At 32.8% G+C, this 14,222-nt stretch overlaps 1 protein-coding gene across 1 annotated transcript in view; it reads left to right on the top strand.

Annotated features, from left to right (window-relative positions):
- Window positions 1-14,222, top strand: part of TYR (tyrosinase) — a 196,172-nt gene that overhangs the window by 39,020 nt on the left and 142,930 nt on the right. Inside the window, exon 2 of the mRNA XM_074304690.1 lies at window positions 2,437-2,653. Coding sequence (XP_074160791.1) covers window positions 2,437-2,653 — 217 coding nt within the window. The remainder of the gene's footprint in view (window positions 1-2,436; window positions 2,654-14,222) is intronic.

Below are 14,222 nucleotides of genomic sequence, written 5' to 3' on the forward strand. Positions count from 1 at the left end.
TTATTGTCATTTTCTTGGGTGAAGTTATTAATTATGTCTATGATTTGCTGTTTTACCCAATCATTCTTTAGTATAAGATTATTTAGTTTCCAATTATTTTTTGGTCTATTTTCCCCTGGCTTTTTATTAAATGTTATTTTGATTGCATTATGGTCTGAAAAGGATGCATTTACTATTTCTGCCTTACTGCATTTGATTTTGAGGTTTTTATGCCCTAGTATATGATCAATTTTTGTATAGGTTCCATGAACTGCTGAGAAGAAAGTATATTCCTTTCTGTCTCCATTTAGCTTTCGCCAAAGATCTATCATATCAAACTTTTCTAGTATTCTATTTACCTCTTTGACTTCTTTCTTATTTATTTTGTGGTTTGATTTATCTAATTCTGAGAGAGCAAGGTTGAGATCTCCCGCTATTATAGTTTTGCTATCTATTTCCTCTTGCAGCTCTCTTAATTTCTCTTTTAAGAATTTAGATGCTGCACCACTTGGTGCATACATGTTTAATATTGATACTGCTTCACTATTGATGCTTCCCTTTAGCAGGATATAATGCCCTTCCTTATCTCTTTTAATTAGATCAATTTTTGTTTTTGCTTGATCTGAGATGAGGATGGCTACTCCTGCTTTTTTGGTTTTGCCTGAAGCATAATAGATTCTGCTCCACCCTTTTACTTTTAGTTTGAATGTCTCATCCTGTTTCAGGTGTGTTTCCTGTAAACAACATATAGTAGGATCCCCAGTGCTTTTTTTTGTTTTTTGTTTTCTCCCAGAATGGACAATTTTGGGTCCCATATTATATAGGCATGAAAAATGACTTGTACTGAAAGTATTGAGTTAGGAGAGAGAATGTCAAATCCAGAGAAAAGCTAATAGTCCAGTTTGTCTAAAATGAAGAAAATATAAAGGGCAGAGGAGTGAAATGTGATTGTAGGATAATTTAGAAAGAGAATTATAAGATTCTTAAAGGCCAAACTATTTTATTTTAGAGGCAAGAAGTAACTATCAAGATTTTCAAGTAGAATAACATGAACATAGGTAGATCTGTGTTTTAGGAAAAGAATATTGAAAATTCTAAAGAATGAATTGGAAAGGAAGGGGAAAAGGTGAAAGAGAAGGAGAGAGAGGTAGAGAATAAGAGAGAGAGAGATATTCAATTTTATGTGTATATTCATATGCAAATTTTAAAGCATTATATAAATGAATTCCTATTTCTACCATTACTACTACTGCTTCTGCAGCTGCTACTACTACTATTTCTCACCAATATTTCAAGAGCTGGAATTTATTTGGCTTAATATAAGCTATCACTTCTCAATTATTCAGATAACAGAATATCCATGTATTAACAGATGGTTCATGAATTTATGAAAAAAAAAGCATCACCTGTTAGCCAAACATAAAGACTAGCTTTTCACCTTCATACCATGATGTGACTTCTTAGAAAGGGAAGTTTAGTTCTATTTACTTCACTTAAGAGAGATGGATTAAATTAATCTTAAAAGCACATTACTTTTCCCCAAATATGTTTTATTTTTATTTTTATTTTATTTTATTTCATTTTCTTCTACTGAGTTAGGAAGATAAATAACTATAGGGTATTAAAAGTACTGTTACCTATACATCTAATTAAGCTACTGTCAGTTTGGACATATATTTTAGAAAGATTTCAGATTCTAAGAGAGAAAAAAAGGTTACATAATGTTTCTCAAAGTATTGGTACACATCTCATTTAATTGGCACAGCAAACATAATCTTTCAATTTTAATGTAGACATTCTTATTCATATTTTAAAGATGAAGAAAATGAGGCTCAAAGAGAGGGGAAATTTACTATGACTACATAATTAATAAATGGTGGAACTTAGAGTTCTAAAGAAGTTTTTTTTTTAATTTCATGTTCATTTTTTTAAAAAAGAAGTCCATGTCAGATGTCATAAACCCAATTTTCTACTTCAATCACTTTCTTTTACTATACAAACAGATGTAACTATTTGGTAGCAGTAAAAGTAAGCTGCCTAAGATTTTACTGTTTTGAAAAAATGTACTTCTCTTTTTAAGAATTTCAAGTAGAGTCTCAGCTCATAGAGTATAGGGATAATAAACAATATGAGCTGGACAGGACTTAAGAACAAAAAATGTCACAGCTATATGGGCCATTAGTGCACACACTATAAGAACAAGAAGGAAACAGAACACACAATGGAACAACCAGGTGAAATCTAAGAGATAATCTAAGTGATTTCCTCCTCACTATTTCTATACCATCCTCCCTCAACACACACACACACACACACACACAATTTTATGGATCATAAAACAGGCAGAGGGAGAGTCAAGGTCATAAATCAAGTTAGTGACAGAGTTCACTAATCCTATCTCTGCCCTTTATGTTAACTGTTCAGATAAATCTTTTAATCAAAAGGTATTTTGTGTAGGTTATCTGTAGCCGATTAGAAGAATACAACACTCAGCAGTCCTTATGTAATGCAACAGAAGAAGGACCTCTGCTCCGTAACCCTGGAAACCATGATCGAGGGAGGACTCCAAGAATTCCCACATCAGCTGATGTGGAATCTTGCCTAAGCCTAACTCAATATGAAGCCGGTTCCATGGATCGAGCTGCTAATTTCAGCTTTAGAAACACACTGGAAGGTAATTCATTTCTGTTCATGTGTATAGTTGTACTTTAGATTCTGGAGTTGATCTAATCAACTAAGCACCAGAACCAGCACATTGGGTTCCCAGAAAGCAGCTGGCTAGATTTGTCTCCAGAGTTTTTAGAAGTAACCTGAAAGTTTGGGGATAATGTCTAGGACTGTAGCTTACAATTTTTCACCATTGTATATTCCTTATTCATTAACAATTAATATTAGCCAATTTTTATAACTTTTTGGTTACAAATATTTGGTAAGATAATATAGAAAAACAGTATTCTTTCAAATCAGAGGTGCACTCTCCCAGAAGCACAAACAGAGCTCAGAGTAAAGTAGACTTGAGTTTGGTGAACTAACAAGGACAGTGATTGGCAACTTCAGGAAATTATTTTACTAGAAGTACTCCCCTCCCAGTCTCCTTCTTGGAACACTCATGAAGTCCCCATAGATATATGCTACATTTCCACAAGGTACCTTGTAGAATCAGAGTTGCCTTTTCTCATCGTATCTAGTCTTTCTTTGGTTTCTCATGAAAGCACTACCACTAGTTAAATGCCCTTGTGACAACTAGAAAAAATGGTAAGATATAAAGAAAAATTAATTCCAATACAATGCAAGCTATTTGGAAAAATAGGGAAAGAAGGAATCTTAACAAATTATTTTTATGACACACATATGGTGCTGATACCGAAACAGGTGGGGTTAATACAAAAAAAAAGAAAATTATAGACCAATTGCCCTAATGAATATTGAGCAAAAATCTTAAATAAAATATTAACAAAGAGATTATAGCAAGTTATCACCAGGATAATACACCATCACCCAATTGTCCTAATGAATATTGAGCAAAAATCTTAAATAAAATACATGACCAAGTAGGATTTATACCAAGAATGCAGAGCTGGTTCAATATTAGAAAAACTATTAGCATACTTGACTATATCAATAACCAAACTAACAAAAATCACATGATTATCTCAATAGATGCAGAAAAGTATTTGATAAAATTCAGCATTCATTCTTATTAAAAACACCAGAGAATATAGGACTAAATGGAATTTTCCTTAAAATGATCAGTAGCATTCATTTAAAATCATCAACAAGCATTCTGTGTAAAAGGGATAAACTAAAATTATTCCCAGTAAGATAAAGGGTAAATCGAGATTGCTATCTATCACCATTACTATGTTTTTTAAAATATTAGCTTTAGTAATGAGAAGAAAAAAGTTGAGGAAACCAAATCATTACTCTTTGCAAATGATAAGAAGGTTTACTTAAAGAATCCTAGAGAATTGACTAAAAGCAAAAAGAAACAATGCACAAACTTTAGCAAATTTACAGGAGTCAAAATAAATCCACATAAATCTTCAGCATTTCTATACACCACCAACAAATCAGTAGCAAGAGATACAAAGGGAAATTCCATTTAAAAATACTGTAGATTGTTATGGGCCAGAACTCTGAACCGAGGATTCTTACAAGGTGTTAAGTCAGTGGAATTAATGAGACAATGGTTATGTAGTTTAGCATGGTACTTAATAGTTCTCTAGTTCAGTACATGTACTTAGTACTTAATTAGTTCCACAAGATTCATACCTATGATAATGGAGTATATAACAGCCATCAAGGACTGGACGAGATTCATTCCATCTTCATTTAGGTTCCTGGTGGCTCTCCTGGGGGACCAAGAGGCTAGGAGAGAGAGGCAGAGACAGATTTATTTGATCATCTACCTTTGTGGTGGCTGGAGGTTGAAGCACAAACCCTTAGATTCAGACTCACTTCATCTCACACCACCATGGTGGCCTATCCTGCATTCTCTCCACTGAAACCAAGTCCCCTTTGAATGCCATGGGAGAAAGCTGGTTGAGCACTAGGAGACAATAAGACTTTTGTAGTTTAACACTTGGCTATTCTTGTGGAGATTAGTCTACTGAAAGGAAGGCTTCCCAAGACTTCCAGAAAACCCAAATAAGAACATTACAATAGATGATATAAAATATATGGGAGTCTATCTGCCAAGACAAAATCAGGAATTATATCAACACAATTGCAAAGCACTTTCCATACAAATAAAATCAGATCTAATCAATTGGAAGAATATCAAGAGTTCATGATTTGGCCATGTTAATACAATAAAAATGACAATACTACCTATATTAATCTATTTATTCAGTGTCATACCAAAGTCTCAAGAAATGATTTTACAGAGATAGAAAAAATAATAACAAAGTTCACCTGGAAGAACAAAAGGTCGATAATTTCTAAGCAATTAATGAAAAAAATACAAATAAATGTCCCCTAGCTGTACAAGACTTGAAACTATATTATAAAGCAACAGTCATCAAAACCATTTGGAATTGTCTAAGAAATAGAGTACTCAATCAGCAGAATAGGTTAGGTTCATAAAACACAACAGTGACTATAATAATCTAGTGTCTGATAATCCCAAACTTCTGGGATAAGAACTCACTATTTAATAAAACCTGCCAGAAAATTTAGAAATTACTATGGCAGAAATTAGGCATTCATTGACTCACACCTAACACCATATACCAAGATAAAGTCATGATGTAGACATAACTAGTGATATTATAAGCAAAGTACAAGAATAAAAGATAATCTATCTCTCAGATCTGTGGAGAAGGAATGAATTTGTGGCCAAAGAAGAACTAAATTACATTAGGAAATGCAAAATAGATAATTTTGATTATATTAAGTTAAAAAGGTTTTGTACAAACAAAACCAAAGTAGACAAAATTAGAAGAGAGGCAGTAAACTGGGAAAAAAAAAATTTCACATACAAAGGTTCTGATAAAAGCCTTATTTCTAAAATGCATAGAGTTTACTCAAATTTATAAGAATACAAGCCATCCTCCAACTAATAAATGGTCAAAGAATATGAATAGACAATTTTCAGATGATGAAATTAAAATTATCTATACTTATATGAAAAAAAAATGCTCTAAATCACAATTGATTAGAGAATTGCATATTAACACAACTTTGAGGTACCATCTCACACATTTCAAATTGACTAAGATGACAGGAAAATATGAAGATGAATGTTGGAGGAAGTGTGAGAAAATTGGGACACTAATTCATTATTGGAGGAATTGTGAATCAATACAACCATTCTGAGAGCAATCTGGAACAATGCACAAGGAGCTATCAAACTGTGCATACTCTTTGATCCAGCAGTGCCTCTACTGGGCCTGTATCCCAAAGGGATTTTAAGGGAGGGGAAGGAACCCACATGTGCACAAATGGTTGTAGCAGCTCTTTCTATAGTGGCAAATAACTGGAAACTGAGTAGATGCCCATCAGTTGGAGATTGGTTGAACAAGTTAGGGCATATGAATGTTATGGAATATTATTGTTCTATAAGAAATGATCAGGAGGGTGATTTCAGAAAGACCTAGAGAAACTTACATGAACTGATGCTAAGTGAAGTGAATGGAACCAAAAGAAAATTGTACACATCAACAAGATTATGTGATGATCAATTCTGATGGATGTGACTCTTTTCAACACTGAAATTATTCATGCCATTTTTAATAGTCTTGTGATGGAGAGAGCCATCTGCAAGCAAAAAGAGGACTGTGAGAACTGAGTGTGGATCATAATATAATATTTTTTATTGTTTTCTTGCATTTAGTTTTCTTTCTCATTTTTTCCTTTTTGATATGATTTTTCTAGTGCAGCATGATATGTATAGAAGAATTGTACATGTTCAATATATATTGGATAACTTGCTATCTAGAGAAGTGGGTAGGGGGAAAGGAAGGAGAAAAAATTTGGAACACAAGATTTTGTAAGGGTGAATGTGGAAAACTATCTTTGCATATGTTTTGAAAATAAAAAAAAAGCTTTAAAAATAATTAGAATGCTAACTCCTGTAATTGCTTAAGATTCACAAAGTTATCCTCTGGTGAGGGGGACAGGATCTATGTGGGGTCAGGTTTTGGTAGATAAAAGCTCTTCTTGTCTCCCCAAAAGTGATTCCCTCCCGGGGGCTAGCCTGGAATTGCTAGTCTGATACCCAAATGCTGGGTTCTAATTGCTATTTTATATAATACCCAGTATTGTATGTGTGTATACATATACATATGCATTACACATATATACATACATGCATATGTATACACATGTGTTCATGCACACACACATATATACCCCAAGTCTCTTTAACCAATCTCAATATATTTATCATATAGTTTCACTCCTTCCAAATTGATCAACAAATTTTCTCACTGAAAAGAATGAAAGAATGTTTAATTCCACTTAATAAAGAACATAGATTCTTATTTGGTCAGTTGAAATGAGGGTGATTAATTGATTATTTGAATTATCATCACCTCACTTTGCCTTAAATGTTTTTTACACATTTCTTCTTGACAAATTGTTTTTTGCAATTTTTGTATTTATCCAAAAAACTTTTATCAAGGACCTAAACAATAATCAAAGCACATAAGTATTTGGGAAACAATGGAAAAATGATCAAGTCATCTCTCTTGGGGAGTACATAGAGTAGTGAGGATATATGCCATGAACACTGATAAGCATGATAAAAGGTAAAATAACATAAAAGAAACAAACTACTCTAAGAAAACTTTGAAGTAGGGGCAAATACTCTCCATTGAAGGCATAAGCAAAAGCTTCAAGAAGGAGGTTATGAGTATTGTGCTTAATGAATGGAGAAAAGAGGAATCTGACTATATAGGAAATAGTTATAATAGTTTCTCTTGCTAAGGGAATACATCTGCACAGTGTAGCAGAATGGGAAAATTGTGTTCTTACTCTTCTTGTAATTATTTATTTAACCTTAGTTATTAATGAGAATGTCAATGTACATATAAAGAACAAGAACATTTGTTTTTATAAACTACAAAAAGAAGATTGGAGCTTCTAAACTTTCTCATACAGAAAAAAATATCAAAATTGGCCTTGTAAGAAGATTCATCAGCAAGTTTTCATTAAAAAATAATGATAATAATAATATAAACACCTTCTGCTTTCATTCTTCCCTATTCATTATTAGAGAGTCACTCCTTTGGCATTTTAATGATTTCTTCATCAAAATGAAAACAAACCTGATAAAAGTAGCATATTTACTGGTAGATTGCTAGTTGATTTGAAATGGCTTAATTTTTATTTTATTTGATAAATATTTATCAGATACCCATTATGTTCTAGCCATTAATGCCAGATATAAAGCCTAGAGAAAAATGAGGTTTAGTTATTGCTTTCCATATTCCTAGGCCCTTTTCCCCTTTTATTACAAAACTTCTCAAATTAACAATACACACTTCTTAATAGTATATCTACTTGTCTCCTGAATACCTCTCCTGGATATTTGCAATCACCTCAAAACCACCATGTTTAAAACTAAATTTCCTTAATTATGTCAATTAAATAACTATTCCATTATCACTCTGGTCTAAGAATTCAAAATCACTTTCAATATTTTTCTCTTGGTTTCAAACATTTAAGCAATCACTAAAAGCTTTCAGCTCTCTTTACATTTCTATGTTTCCATCCTACTCTCTTTTTCAAGGTCTAGTTCAAATGTACCTCCTCTTTGAAGTTTTCCTAAATCTTTCTATTTGGAAGTAATTCTTCCATCATCTATATCATAGCATTTTAATACTCTTTTATTCCCTTATTATAATGTGATATTCATTGACATGAGTCTGTTATGTGTCTAAAATCTCCTAGATGATAAACACCTTCAGGCTAGGGAATATTTTTAAAAATTTTTTGTAACATGTTGTAAACATTTAGTAAATGTTAAAAAATGTTTAACAGATATTTTCCCTTAGCAAGCAGTATAATATTAAGCATTATGACATAGGACAGGTTACTTTTGAAGGGATGAGTGGGGCACCAGGAAGGGAAAGAAGAAAATAGGAAATAGCAAGATCATGGAATATTAATTTGGGAAGTGAAAGGACAGCCTTGCTGTGAGGGATCTGTAACACCTGAGAGATAACAAACAAATACTTGGGTGAACATATGCCAGATATCATAGAATCTTGGAGTTGAAAGAAATCATGTTAGTTTTTTTTTCCGTTTTTGTCAGATACAATTTTATATATTTATATTTATAGCAGCTAGGTAGCTCAATAAATTTAATGTCAGACCTAGAAATAGAAAGATCTTAATTCGAATCCAGTATTAAACACTTACAAAGTCTGTGACTCTTTGCAAGACATTTAATTTTTGTGAAACTCCCAGGAGATTTTTGTGAGAATCGAATGAAATATTATTTGAGGAAATAATTTGCTGTCATTATTATTTTTAATATATTTGTCAATAGTTTGTAATAATTTATCTGAATATTTGTCATCCTTCTCCCTTGAAATATAAATTCTTTGCATTATGAAGCTATTTTCATTTTTGTTTTTCTGTCCCAACTGACCTATCAAAGAAGGTCCAATATATTTTGGTTTATTAAAAAATGCAGACTGAATTGGATTGAATTGAATAATAGCTAATCAAGGACTTGGGAAAGTTGGATGATTCAATGGATAGAATGCTAGGCCAGGAGTCAGAAAGATTCATCTTCCTGAATTCAAATTTGGCCTGAGTTGTGTGTTGTTTTTTGTTAGTTTTGTTAGTTGTTAGTGTGACTTTGGGCAAATCATTTCATCCTGTTTACTTTGGTTTCCTCATCTACAAAATAACCTGGAGAAGGAAATGGTGAACCACTGTAGCATCTTTGCCAAAAAAATCCCAGAGTCACAAAGAGTTAGATCTGACCAAAAACAACTAAATAACCACCTGCATTTATCTAAAGCTGGAAGTCTCTGCATCTACATTTCTAATAATAAAAATGATAGAATCTTACTGGACAGTAATTCTGTTGCTTACTTTATACATGAGAAATGTGGGAAGAAATCAATTAGGAAAGCTGGGAGTCTGGGAATGATACTCAGTGTCTAGTGTTTAGTCGGCAATAGTCAACTATAGCCCCAGAACAGCTTTTGATATCAGCTTCCCAATAACAGACAGAGTCTTTAAAAAGGCTCATGTCGCCCAAAACAATTACAATAAAGTATGAACTATTCACTGTGGTCTTGCTAGGATTATAAAATCTTATTTGGTCTCATTACAGTGGAACTCTTTGTATTCTAAGTTTCTTAACAGGTCCAGAACAAACTAGGCTTGTAATAGTTTCACCAAATATTGAGGATATATGGAATATATTGGTTTAAGGCTTAGATAAGTTGATATATCTAAATATCACACCAGGTAGCTGCTTTACTGATTATTAAATCAATGGAAAACATTGACTCTGAGTTCTTGAACCCATCAAGAAAGTATCCAATCTTAAAAATGGCTCTGAAGTTCTAACCCTTTGAAATCCAAAATAATGATCCAAAGAAATAGTGAACTTCAAATTTACCGATCCTGTACAATGTCCTACTTTTTGCATTTTGCTGTTTGCAGATCTTAAAACAACAAAAACAAACAAAAAAAAAGTTGTTTTGTTTTGTTTTCTTTTCTTTGTTTGTTTTCTGAGCACAACTGTAAAATAACTCCTTACAACTTTCAGAGGGAAATGTGGTAAAATGGAAATAATTCTGGATTTGGATTTAGAAGTAAAATTTTGGCTCTTCATTTACTAAGAAATATCATTCTTTCTTAATAAGAATAGGTCTCTCAATACCTTGAAAATTGTGTTATATATAGCACAGATCTCCTTTGTGAATATTTCATCTCTCACAATTTCCCTTGTCTTCTTTGTTTTCCACAGAGGCATTTTTGCTTCTTTATACAACTTATCACACATAGCAGTTATGTCATGTCAGAGTCTAAATGTAGTAATGCCATTCTACTTGGTAATAGTTATGAAAATCATGAGATCTTTGGAGATTTTTTTTTTGCTATTTCTCATCTCTTGCTCTATGTCTAGCTAGTTTTATCCTTCAGGGTCATCAAGAAGCTTTGTGTTTAGATAATATTTTATCCATTTTTCTGGAAACTTGTGTTTCCCTCCAATGTTTCTCATTGTTTTATGAAGTGATATTGCTCATAGTTTTCCACTTAAAATTTAATGAAAAAAAGTTTATGCTCAAAACTAAAATTTTCCTTGTCATTCATATCTCTCTGCTTCACTAGGAAATCAATTATTTCCTGGCTGAGGCAATTTCAAGATTCATTTGCAAAAGTCACATCTTAAAGTAATTAATTTACATTAAACTTTAAAGAATGGCAATAGGCTGTGTCAATGTCTTGTATTTAGTTCTCTCCATCTCCCCCTTCTCTCTCTGCCTCTCCGTGTCTGTCTCTATCTCTCTCTATCTCTCTCGCTTTTGTCTCCTGACTGTCTTTCTCAATCTCTAACTCTGTCTCTCTCTCTCTTTCTCTCTCTCCTTGACTCTTTCTCTCTCTCTCTTTTTCTGTCTTTATGTGTCTTTATCTATCCCTGTCTCTGTTTGTTTCTTTCTCCCTCTCCCTCTCAACTCTCTCCTTCTCTCTGTCTTTCTGTCTCCCTTTCTCCCTCCTTCCTTCCCTCCCTGTCTCTCTCCCTCTACTTTCCTCCTTTTCTCTCTCTCTATCTCTCATTTCTCTTTCTCTCTCATCTATTTCTGTCTGTCTCTCTGTCACTGTCTGTCTCTCCATAATCATCATCATCATTTGTAGCTTGTTTAAATGTTCAAGGCTAAAATTGCTGAAATTAGGTTCATTAATCATTGAGCAAAAATCACAAATTTATAGTGCTAACTTCTAAGTTAATATTTGTAGGTGAACTAAAAATTACAATTCCTAGAATTACTCTTTTCCCCCTTTCTACCATTCTGGCACTTACATTAAAGAAGTGGAATGAGACTCCTTAGACTGAAGTTCACTTTGTATTTGTCTTTTTTAAATAAATATTTATGGACAGACTGCTATTTTATAATATCTCACCTATCTTGTACTTTTGAATCCTACACTTCAAGCCAAAATGTACTCTTACATTTATCCACAGTATAAATTTCATGCTGTTCAATTTTACACAATCTTAATCAAATTGGATTCTGAATCATTAATAAAATCAGTTATTCAATCAATAAACATACATTAAGCACTTACTATGTGATGGACACTGTGCAAAGTGTTGGGATAGAAATAAAATCTAATAAAAAATCTAATTGTAATGAGTACATTATAGTGGAAGAGATAATGTATAATACACATGTCAGTATATATAGAATTAAAATCAAGAGAATAAATCTAAAGTACTTAGATACAAAATAATTTGGGAGGATATTAAAAGTTAGGAGGTATTAGCAAAGGTTTTATACAGAAATATGTGTTTGAGCTGTACTTTGAAAAAGAGAGACTTTTTATGAAAAAGATGAGAAAGGAATGAATTTTTGGCATGGAAGGAGCTGTGAACACAATCATTGTGAAGGCACAAAGATGTAAGATATATTTTATGTAAGGAAAATAGTTTGCATTATATAATTTGGGACAGGGAATAATATATAATGAGCATGGAACTATAAGTTGGGGGAAAGAGCTAAACAAGGAAATTTATATTTTATCCTATAGGTAATAGGAAGAAAAGGGAATTACTGAATAGGAAAATCAGATTAATGCCTAATGAATATTTACTGTGGCAGAAGTACCTGGGAGAGAGAGAAAGAGAAAGAGAGATGAGGGAAGAAGAAGAAGAAGAAGAAGAAGAAGAAGAAGAAGAAGAAGAAGAAGAAGAAGAAGAAGAAGAAGAAGAAGAAGAAGAAGAAGAAGAAGAAGAAGAAGAAGAAGAAGAAGAAGAAGAAGAAGAAGAAGAAGAAGAAGAAGAAGAAGAAGAAGAAGAAGAAGAAGAAGAAGAAGAAGAAGAAGAAGAAGAAGAAGAAGAAGAAGAAGAAGAAGAAGAAGAAGAAGAAGAAGAAGAAGAAGAAGAAGAAGAAGAAGAAGAAGAAGAAGAAGAAGAAGAAAGAAGAAGAAGAAGAAGAAGAAGAAGAAGAAGAAGAAGAAGAAGAAGAAGAAGAAGAAGAAGAAGAAGAAGAAGAAGAAAGAAGAAGAAGAAGAAGAAGAAGAAGAAGAAGAAGAAGAAGAAGAAGAAGAAGAAGAAGAAGAAGAAGAAGAAGAAGAAGAAGAAGAAGAAGAAGAAGAAGAAGAAGAAGAAGAAGAAGAAGAAGGAGAAGGAGGAGGAGGAGGAGGAGGAGGAGGAGGAGGAGGAGGAGGAGGAGGAAGGAAGAAGGAAGGAAGGAAGAAGGAAGGAGGGAGGGAAGGAGGGAGGGAGGGAGAGAGGGAGGAGGGAAGGAGGGAGAGAGAGAGGAGGGAAGGAGGGAGAGAGAGAGAGAGTTTTAAACCCTACCCAACTCTACAATATCCTTGGATGATGGATGGATGATTATAAACTTTTATTTTAAGCAGTTCCGTTGAAAAGGAACTTATTATTTCATAAGACATTCTATTCCACTACTGGATAACTATTGAAAATCCTTCCTTCTTTAAAGAGGAAATCTGCTTCTAACTTCTAAATTTCTACCTATTGCTTTTCTACTCACAACCAAAAGAATACATGTGTTTATGTATTTGTCTTCCTTGTTACTGAAATATTTAAAGGCAGTTAACTTGTCATTTGTTTTCTTTTCTTTTTTTTTCCTATGATGAATCATCCTCAATTCCTTCAATCAATCATCATGCTCCATGATCTTCAGATAGAGCATTTATTTCCTTAGGAAAGCAGGCTAGCCAGTACTCTGACAATGATTTGAATCTTTGAAGTCTGCTGATGAAAGCAATGTACTAATGCTTAACAGAATGTTCAAAAGGGAATTTGATTAGAAAGTTCATATACAACTAAGAGGTGAGATAGACAGATGGATAGATAAATAGATAAATAGATAGATAAAGGTTTAGATTTTAATTCAACATAACCTGCCACAAAAATCAAGATTGTGATTTTTATGGATCGGGAAGAGGGCATATAAAACAATTTAAACAAAAATTGTACTCAAGAAAGCACTGAAGGTAAAGGTTGCATAACATTAAAAAAAAAAAAAAACACACACACACAACTACTTCTGATAACTCTATGGCCAAATACATTCCTAATCAATGTGTTTTCTAAATTTAATGTCATATGCTACAGGGCTACTGAGAGCTTTCCAGTTAACATCTGATAATTACCTGCTGAAGAAGGAATATGTTTTAACATTACATAGGGCATTTTAATTTGCATAATCACAGATTTTTTTTTTTAAAAAGAGCAATATTACTGAAATGTCTTATTGGGGAACACCCCATTGTTTTCTTTTGTTTCACATTCCTCAAAGAAAAAACTTATAACTGGATTATTCTAGAATTTTCAAATTTAATTAATGATTCTCAAACCATTCAGTGAGACATATTTAATATTGAGATATATAGGAAAAAAATCTACACACACACACACACACACACACACACACACACTGGAACATAGGATACACTTTCTTTTCCTGGTATACCCATGCATTCTACTTTATTTATTATATTACTTGAAATTTTCAAACATTTTTTTCTTAATTATGACTGCTTCTGCATAAAGGGGCTAGGAGAGGTGAGGGACAGAAGAGATATAG

The sequence above is a fragment of the Sminthopsis crassicaudata genome, chromosome 3, assembly GCF_048593235.1.
Source record: "Sminthopsis crassicaudata isolate SCR6 chromosome 3, ASM4859323v1, whole genome shotgun sequence".
NCBI lineage: Eukaryota > Metazoa > Chordata > Mammalia > Dasyuromorphia > Dasyuridae > Sminthopsis > Sminthopsis crassicaudata.